The sequence below is a fragment of the Anneissia japonica genome, unplaced genomic scaffold, assembly GCF_011630105.1.
Source record: "Anneissia japonica isolate Jap-2015-1 unplaced genomic scaffold, ASM1163010v1 scaffold287785_len535756_cov143, whole genome shotgun sequence".
Taxonomy (NCBI): domain Eukaryota; kingdom Metazoa; phylum Echinodermata; class Crinoidea; order Comatulida; family Comatulidae; genus Anneissia; species Anneissia japonica.
In genome coordinates this window covers 173302-183387 of record NW_022696924.1, presented here as the reverse complement: position 1 = coordinate 183387, position 10086 = coordinate 173302, and the positions used below count along the sequence as shown (strand labels likewise).

Genomic DNA, 10086 nt, shown 5'->3' with positions numbered 1-10086 from the left:
CAATAACAGTGTGAATACTACTAGTGTGTGTTGCTTGTCAGCAAGACTATGTGTGTCTTGTCGAATTGTTTATCTTTGATAACTACAATTTCTCTATTTTGCATGGAAGCTAGCAACTGTGTGTGTGTGTGTAGCGATTGATCGTAGGCCTACACACTCTGATTTACTGCGATGTAAGTTTGCTTTTATCTAATAAATACGTTTTTAATTCTGAAAAAAAAATGTAATGAAAGATTTTTGCTGGTGGCAAGCAGGATAAAAATTTTAGTTTTCTGTATTTCCAATTGTTCACTGTGGCAAAATAATATTTCAATTCTATTCCAAATTAATGGGTTCGCAAAACAAGGTGCTGGAGCTATTTTGTCTAGACAACTTGCACACTTTTTTTTTCCAGTACTGACCATATTATAGCGTATTTAAACTCAATTTTCTAGATTCAGTCTTTAAAAATTTACTGAATAGTGCCATAGAATAAAATGCTACAAGCAGAACGAGTTTTTAGACAGTAATGCAGTTTAATAAATTTGTCATCCAAAATTATGAATAATGTTGATAATATATATTTTTTTTCTTTTAGTATCTAACATCATACGTGAAGTATGTGCTGCTCTGTGGATTGCACTCCAACCCATATACCTGAGCATGCCCAGGTATGAGGAGGATTGGCTTACGATTTCGAAGAATTTTGAAGAGCAGTGGAACTTTCCAAACTGTATTTGTTGTCTCGATGGGAAACATATAATGATTGAGAAGCCGCAGAACAGCGGAAGCAGCTTTTTTAATTACAAAGGATTCTGCAGCACGGTTCTGATGGCATTATGTGATGCAAACTATTGTTTCACCTGGTTAAGTATGGGGCAGAAGGCCATGAAAATGATGCATCAATATTCGGTCGTTCTGCCTTGAGCAAAAGAATGGAAGCAGGCTCTCTGAATGTGCCACCACCAGCTGACGTATGTGGGGTAAAATTGCCACATGTCATATTAGGTGATGCCATCTTCCCTTTAAGGTCGTGGCTCGTGAAGCCATTCGGTGAAAACAATCAGACATTTGAAAAGAGGGTCTACGATTATAGATTGTCTAGAGCAAGGAGATGCATCGAGAATGCCTTCGGAGTGATGGCTGCCCGCTGGAGGATTTTGCATACCACCATCAAGGCTGGGTTGGATACTGTTGATGCCATAGTTAAGGCTTGTGTTGTGTTACACAACTACATGATCCAAACTGAAAATGCCCACTACATTCCCTCAGGGTTTATAGATTCAGAATGCAGTGGGCATTTTAAAGCTGCAGAGTGGTGTAGTGTAACAAAAGACGACGATGGCCTACGAAGGTTAAATCGCCAAGGATCCCCGAACTATTCATATTCCGATAAAGAAGTTACTAGCCTGGCATCATACCTCTAGACCACCGAGCTTGCGTCTGATGGCCAGGGTTGAATTCGAATCCAAGTGATCTGGAGTTCGTGGGTTCGAGTCCCACCCGAGAACAGCTTGTGATTTTTTTCGCAGTTGTTTTCAAATGTACTGAGTATTCGGTACATTTCCACGTCAGGTAGGGCAAAATTACACCTATACATGCTTCCCCTGACGCAAATCCAGTTATTGTCTATTCCATCATCATCAGAGTATTTACACGGAGGGCCTAGGCCTACATCTCTTAGCTTGTTTCTAATAAATATCGCCAACTCCGTCTATTACAATTTATATTTTTTAACAACTTATTCAAAAACTAAATCATTAATTCCTTTTTATTATTTTTTTTTTGGTCCATCTCCGATCTGCCTTTTATTTCTGATTGTAACCAAGAACAAAATTTTGCAATCTGGTCCTGCGGTTCTTCTGGTTTGTTAATGAAATCGATTACAGCCTGTTTGTTAATGAAATCGATTTACTGGAAATGGGCTGACACGCTTCCTTCTGCAAATGAAAAGACATTAGAGGGAACAACAATCAACTTATGTTTGTAGGTAGAGTAGGAAATTATGTTGTATAGTAGTTACAGAGGCACCCCCCCCCCCCAATCACATCCTATGCAATAACTTGTTAGATATTGATGTTTAGGTAAACCCAATAGTACAGTATAACATTATCAAATTCAAGGTACAAAAAGGCAGTGAACTACAAACGTTGCATGTAATATGAGCCATAAACGAACGAGTAATTTTTAAATGCTTTGATACTCCAGCATAAAGCTCGATATAAATAGAAGTACATTACATTACATTAATTCACATGAGAAATACATTCTTTTTACAAACCTTTGCAGCTTTCTTTCCCTTGTTTGACCACGCTTTCTTTCTTTCTAAAATGAAATATGAGGTATGGTATTATTGAAACAGCAAATTATAAAGATGGCATGTTTGCTTAAATGAGTAAAAAATAGTGTTATTTTCTTGTAATTTAATTGTATAACACTAGAAAAATGAACAAAAATTAAATCTGAAGATTAAATTGGATTGGAATGGATTAATTATGTTGTGGAACTGACCTTCAATGTTCTTGTGGGGAAACTTGTGCTTGTACTGGAGTTTTAAAGTCCTCCCCATCTTGATCTATAACATTAAATAGAAAAACATTCACAATAGATCACTTTATAAATATTCCAAATTAAAACAATAAGTATGAAAATTGAAATTATAAACTCAAAAGAAAAAGCATTTCCTTATTAGGCAATCCAAAATATATAAATTAATAGTCAACTAACCGTTATCAATTTTAGTATCCTCGAATGAATTTTCTATAGCTTTAAGAATTGTAGTAGCCTGTGTCTCAGAACCCTCATCAAAGGAGTAGTCTTCCTGATTATTATCTGTTAAAGCAAATAAAATAACTTTAAAAGTAACCACTTTTTATATATTTGTTATGCAGTGCCAGAAATTCCTGAACAATATTTCAATTCAATTGAATTTAATAAAATTTAGGTAAAATTAAAAATGTGGATTTTTTTCCTGCCTGTATTAATAGTTGTAAAATGGGATGCCAGTCAATTCGAGCGGATGTCAGTTCGAGCGGATGCCAGTTTGAGCGAATGCATTTAGTGCGAACTATAACAAGGGCGAATTTATCGTCGCCGTATTCTTGTATTTGTTTGTTTTAAATGCAAAAAATGCTCTGATTACTAAGGTCCTGAAAGGTTTTTAGTACTTTTTGATAATTACTCCATGTTTGAATTACAGTCTTGGTAACACTGACTACCAAGATGGCCGATAACAAATTCAGCTTAAAAAAGAATAAAGTGTATGTTTTACTAGAGTGCACGAGGAGCACACACACAAGACGAGTGACCATTATTTTTTTCATGGTAAACAAAGTGGGGTGGCTAGCCACCCTATTCACCACCCCTCCTCCTTCCCCAGATCCGCCACTGGTTGGGGTTCTCTATTTAAAAAAGCAAATTATATTTGTAATTGAGTTATGCTGCTCACTTATCTATTCTGGAACTGTTGTATGCCCCTTCCCCTTTGAAAATGTCAAATTTTTAGCTCAAAAATAGGAAATTTTGAAGTAATTCGTATATAACTCGCACAGGTTGTTGTTCGCACAAGTGGATCTTCTTCCGCTGAAACTAGCATCTGCTCGAAAAAAATTCCGCTCAAATTGGCCTTCGCTCGAAGTGGCATCCGCTCGAATTGACTGGTTTCCGTAAAGTGACTCTTTTGCCCTTTTTTATTGTAATAATTATTATACAGTGTACAAACCTTCCTCTTCCTCCAAAGAGCATATATCAGCTGCAACTTGTTCCTTGTAGTAAGGCACTAGCCACCGGAGGGCCTCCCACTGCTTGCACACAGCATCTTTTTTCAAATAGGAAAGGGGACGTTTATAAAAAAAAAAATATTTTTGCGTTACAAAATTTTACTAGGCTTAAAGAGGGAAACACAACAAAATTTTGTTGTCTTTAAGAAAGATAATGTATGAGAAACCGTCTTACCTCGAAAAGCGAGTACGCACATTTTTATATGCCCGTTCCACAAGATCTCCCATCCAGGCTGCCTATCCCCTGCATTTTACCTTCATGTAGTTCAACTCGTCCGCCACTTTTTCTAGAGCATTTTTTTTCATAGTTCTCTTATTTTTGTAGTTGGCAGCCCTTCTTTCATACAATATTTCAAATCTCTGCACAACTTCCATAAGGGATTTTTCACTATGGCCCATCTTTTGTCTAAAATTTAATGATAAACAATATATATTAAATAATTTTCAATAAATGTACCTACCTACCTAAGCCTAGGCTAATGAAGTGCCTTCAAAAATCAAAATATAAAAATCAAAAATGGAGAACTAGGCCTAGCCTAGAACTAGGCCTACATTATTACATACAAATGACATATCATTCTATAAATTTGTGAAATACAGTGTACTTTTACTAGGCCTAATCCATGAGATATATAATAATTGAGTCTGTCTAACTAGGCTCAGATAGTTACGCTTGACTACGCTTGACAGCTTCCTTTCCATAGGGAAAAGAGTGGTTGCCTTGCGTTCCATTCCAGATGCCTAGCAGCATAGGCCTAGGCTAGCTAGCTGGCCTTAACCTAGACTAAACGGGAGTGTGGGAATAAGTAAAATCGAATGGCTACCTGTTAGGTTAATTATCATAATAATATATTACATATCCATAATAGGCCTATGTCTATCAATTTTCAAAGAAAAGTACGTACGTTTGAGTTTAGAGCAAGGAGACGAAAATTGCTTCGTGTACTAGCAAACACACCGCACATCACACACAGGCCTAGCGCGCAAAAACAGAAAAGTTTCAATAACATCATCAATGGATAATTTGATTGGCCAGTTCTTACGTTTTTCGTCGTTAAAGTTGAACCCGTTTCAACTTCAACGATTGCTAACGATAACGATATCTAGCGTCAATTTGCGATCGATTTTACCCATTTTCGTTAAAGTTTACCGATATTCATAACGTCGGCGTTGAAGTAGCAACAATCCCTTTTCCTGTAAATCGTTATTTTTGTTTGAACAACGATCGAGATAACGTCGACAGGAAAAGAGGCTTTATGTGCACATGGGCCATAATGCACATGGGACCAACGGAAAACGTCTCATCCGAAAGACGGTCCGCTATTGTAACTTGTATTTCAGCCGTCTAGTAGAAACACAAGGTGAGGCAGCGATGGGAATTGAACCGGGGACCTATGAGATCCCCACAGTTCAGCGCACACACAGTGGCTACCACCAGATTAGCCGACTGAGCTAAGCTGCTGAGAATGGCACTCCCTTTTTTTCTCTTTTGTGTTGGTAGTCCCACTTTTATTTGTTTCTTAATTTCCCTCATAACGGATACCAGCGCACTACAAATGGTAAGTATAATATAGAATATTCCAACTATCTATTACTGAATTGATGTGCATGTTGAGATGAGATAATAATTATTTTAAATTTTGTTTTTATTATGGTAGTTAGCTATGTATGTTAGCTTTTATTTTGTGTTAATTACAGTATACCCCTATGTATAATTCATATTATAGTGTTGTTAGTGACGTTATAAATCTGTATCAAGTTAGCATAAACACTAAGGACATTGCCTATTAAATTTGAAGTAACCGAATTGAATGTCATTTATCTGAACATACAGATAATTTTTTTAAATAAGTTAATGACATAAGAATCATAAAATCATTGGGGTTGCCACGGACTGCTCCATGTAAAGCATCATGTTGGCATCTTCTGTTATTGCAGCGTGTTACCACCAGCTTGATTTTACAGGAAATGGGTTTAGTTGGGCTTTCCCAAAAATTGTTCTAGAGAAAACAATTTTGTCCCGGAAATCAGGACAGTCTCCTGCACTCCCGCAACTGGACAAGAATATTCCGGAAAATAACCCATCTCCTGCAAATTTAAATCCGCAGGTTTTTACTACTATACCCCTATAATATCAGTCATTTATCTGACAAAATTCCATGTTGATTGGTAAGTAGCAAACAAAAGTTACATGCACTAAAAAGCTTGTTTTTAACAGATCTCCTGGAAATGACTTCTTCCAACTCAACTTGGGACCCCTGCAATTGGTAACAGAGACATTCCTACCCTGTACTGGGTGCTGTGCTGGGTGCTGTCCCAGGCATAATAGATTAAATGCCAAACTCTGCTTAGGAATCTTCACTGGGACAACCCAAGTGTGCCTTCCTGCCAGCATAATCAAAGTCAAATTCTTCTACAATAACAAAGGCAATTGGAAAGCTATGGACAGGCGCATGCAAAATTGTAGTGTGTGTAAATAGAACCAGAAGATTTCCGCAGGGTACATAAAGAGGAGTTGGATTACATTTCAATAATATTGATTTTTTGTTGAGTGTTATGCAAATACAAATATTTAAATTATATACCTCAAGAATGGAATCAATTAATTTTCACTTTCACATAAAATATTTTATTTAAAGACATATGTATTAAAATATATATGGCATAGTTTCATCTAAAATACATTATAAATGATTAAAAAAAATAACCCAATCTTCTGACCACCCCTTGTGTTTATTTCTTTCATGATGACAATGAGAATCAGAATCATTCAGCTTTAGTACCGTTCAGTGCTAGAATATCTTGATTCCATAAATAATTTTTTTATGGTTTAATTCTTGGTTTTGAGTAGATAAGCAGAGTTAAACCATGATACATATTTATATAATTATTTATCCTGTCTTGTCTACTATATAAAATCATCATCATATTATTTAATTTTAGCATTAATATTGTTCTTCTCATTTTCTAATAAAATGGTTGAATTGAAGGTTTTTAAATTTAATCATTAACAGAAATGTTGTAATGCCACTATAACATTTAAGAAACTTATAATGGATAAACGATAACACCACACTCCATATAAATCTGGGTGACAGGTTGTGACAACTGATGGTGCACACCCCAGTGAGCACACTTCATCAGGAGAGCAAAAATTCCAAGCATCCTGGGTATGAACGCTGTGATTGGACAATGATGACAATAACTTTACCAATCTACTGCACCCAAAATAAATCAGTTTCATTGGTGTACAGAACTTATTAAGGGGCAGGTAAAGTTGTCTTGCTGAAATAATTTTAAAAAAATTGTATAGCTGCAGTACTTGTGTATTTTGTGTTATCATGTATTTTAATATTAATAGAACAATTTTACAAAAACACTATCAAAAAGGCATAGAATCATCATTACTGTAATTGAACAATGATACCATGTTATAAATGCCTGGCTTAGTATAGTTGTTTGATATAGATGTTCAGTATTTTGGTTAAACATGTTTTACATTGTTTGTTTATTTACTATTTTTGATTTAAAGGTAAACCACTTATGTTGTCATGTGCCACTGTACAGTACCGTTAAAAAGGTGAAATTCCTAATGAATGCATATACACTGATGTACAATATGAATATCCCGTATTATATACCTCATACATAGATTCTAGGCATCTGATTGGTTAACAAGCGGGGCAATAGAAAGTACTATTCCCCTCAAAAATAGTACTTTTTTGACCTGTCGTGATGTGCAAACTCTAGGCCCACTAGACATAGCGCTGTGAAGGTAAAGGGGATTGCGACCTCTACGAGGAGATTATCCCCTGGACCGCATCACAGATCAGCGAGTAAACGATAAACAATAATGGAGGCTGCTCGTTTCGAAATGGAGGACTAGCCTAGGCCTAGCATTAGTTCTTGCCGATAGCAAAAGCACCAAAAGACAAATTAAATATTCGACAAATAAATTGCAAGATGATGAGTGCTGTTGAAATTGAGGAAATAAGCAAAGAAGAGCTAGACACACTCTGTGATCGCCTAGGGCTTAGGCCTAGCTAGTCGAGTAGTAGTAGGCCTAGAGTATGCCTCTAATATAACAGGCTAGGAAGTAAGTACTTTTTAGGCCTCATAGAATCTATGTATGAGGTATATAAAACAAATATTGACTGCTCTATATTCGGGGAACAGTGAAATCTATTGACCCTCGGTGATGTGAAGACCGTAGCCTATCTTCCTGAGGGCTGAAGGCCCAAGGGAAAATAGGCTCCAGTCTCCACATCACCTCAGGGCAATAGATTTCACCATTCCCCTCATGAGCAGTCAATATTTGTATACTATACTGTATTCATAAAAAAGAATAATCGTAGTAACATTAGAGCCAATTTTGTAAATATCTACAGTAGGATTGTCTTGGGTAATGTCATGGACCACACGATCACTTCAAGTGGGGTTTTAGTGTGAAAATAGGTATTAATTAATCTATAATAGAATATAAAGCTAATAATATTTTAAAGATAATTGAACACAAACTAAATCTCTTTAAAGTTGACATCTGTACCATTTTTCTATATTTAAAACTAGCCTATACATAGAGCAATTTGTATAATGGTAACTATTTAGATTATTTTTAACGTGCTACAGTAACAGCAAGATTTTTTTTATGTTGTTTCACAAACCTGCCGTCCACTGTAAATGATTATTGAAAACTTATTTCTTGCTCGTTAGAGCACCTGCCATTTAAAAAAAAAATTGGACGTATAACAATTTTTATCCTCTAGTCACAAGTGCCATAATATCTCATGATACAATTGTTTTCTTTCCTCATTACATATCAGTATTTATAAGTCTGATGTTATCTTGAGCAAAGAAGAATACCCTCAATTAGTTCTGCTTCTTTTAAATAATAAACTTTAAAAAAACTATACTATAGTGAGCACCCCTATCAACATCCACAAACACCACAACCATAGTAACAAACTCTTGAAGGAGAAATAACAACTCCATCACCACATACAAACTAGCTACCCACCTCTTTGGTTACCACTTCTGCAATTATAGAAAATTATAATATCTTACCTCATACATGATCCCTAGGCTATGCATATACTGTGATGCTTAGAACTTGCTGGACGAATCTGGGACACATACTCTATAACATTAATCATATCATCTGATGAACTGGACCAGCGTACCCCTGTACATACTGTACATACAAATAACAAATTTTGAGAGTAGTGTATGTTGTGGACAAAATTCAAAAGTCACATAATACTAGTAATTTGTCATGTCAAATAATTATGCCTATTGTTATTTATTATGCTGAAACTTTGCATTGTGGTAGTAAGTAGGGTTGTGAGCTTGGCCTAGGTTCTAAGCATTTGTTTCTTATAAATCAGAGCAAACCAATATGCCCACCAGAAAGCAAAGTAAGATTCATTCAAGTACTGTAAGCAGTGGCGGCTCTAGCATATATTTTCTGTGGGGGGGGGCAGAGCTGTCTGACAGGGGGACTTGAGCTTTTAGGCCTGAGCTGGGGGAAGGGTTCGAGATGGTGTTCCCACTCCCAAATGAGATTTTTTTAAGAATAGGAACCTCTGGATGGTTTAAGCTACTTCACTTCACTTGCTGGTGGCGCTGCAAAAGGGCAAAAAGAAGTTTGAATTTAATCCTTTATAATTTATATCCCCACATGAACCATGAAACATGTACTATAATAGAATTTTCATAGAACATAGATTACACTTTTATTAAAATTAGCTTACATTTGAGAATGAATATCCACTGCCTTCCATATGGAATGTTCCAACATAGTGTATTGCACAATCTTTGGATGCTCAAGATGATTATATTTTTCTAATTCCCACAATGCATCGCTCCTTGCCTCATCTCTAGGTTTAAATATATTTGCAGCAAACCACTTCACTAAATCAGCTGCTGCAATGTAAAAAAAATGCTGAAAATTGATGAACTAAAAAAAAATCAACATAGTTGGTACTTCTCATATAGAAGTAGTAAATGTAGCCTGAGACCTAATTGTTGACCCATCTTCTTTCAAACCTTTTACATATGAAGCACATTAGTTGCTAACATTAATTAATCTTTCATATTTTTGACAAAAAATTACAACTCATTAATTGCAATAATATTAGATGGTAAGTGCCTTAATGCCTTGGATATAGACTTTCAGTGGAATTTGCAGCAGTAAAAAAATTGCATTGAATTTAATAAGTAATTTTTTATCATAGCAAAACCTCTGCTTTTGTTTATATTTACAGTAACACTATATTTGCTTCATCGGCCTAATTTTAACATAAAAGTAGTAGAAAATAGAACATAAAAC

General features: G+C 35.7%; 1 protein-coding gene and 1 long non-coding RNA gene across 3 annotated transcripts in view; both read right to left on the bottom strand.

The window, feature by feature from the left end:
- LOC117102176 overlaps positions 1-5316 on the bottom strand; it is a 12897-nt gene extending 7581 nt beyond the window's left edge. Inside the window, exons 1-4 of one of the 2 annotated variants that reach the window (XM_033242393.1) lie at positions 3934-5316; positions 3701-3796; positions 2707-2811; positions 2491-2554 (exon numbers count right to left, since the gene is read on the bottom strand). In XM_033242393.1, coding sequence (XP_033098284.1) covers positions 2493-2554; positions 2707-2811; positions 3701-3796; positions 3934-3955 — 285 coding nt within the window. In that variant the 5' untranslated portion in view covers positions 3956-5316 and the 3' untranslated portion in view covers positions 2491-2492. Of the gene's footprint in view, positions 1-2490; positions 2555-2706; positions 2812-3700; positions 3797-3933 lie in introns of those variants that run through there. The other variant, XM_033242392.1, reaches the window with a different exon arrangement.
- A 2834-nt stretch (positions 5317-8150) lies between these two features.
- On the bottom strand, positions 8151-9760 carry LOC117102178. The gene is made up of 3 exons (XR_004444374.1): positions 9509-9760; positions 8823-8949; positions 8151-8476 (listed from the first exon to the last, which is right to left on the bottom strand). It is a non-coding gene; the product is annotated as an uncharacterized LOC117102178 (long non-coding RNA).
- Between the last annotated feature and the right edge of the window lie 326 nt (positions 9761-10086).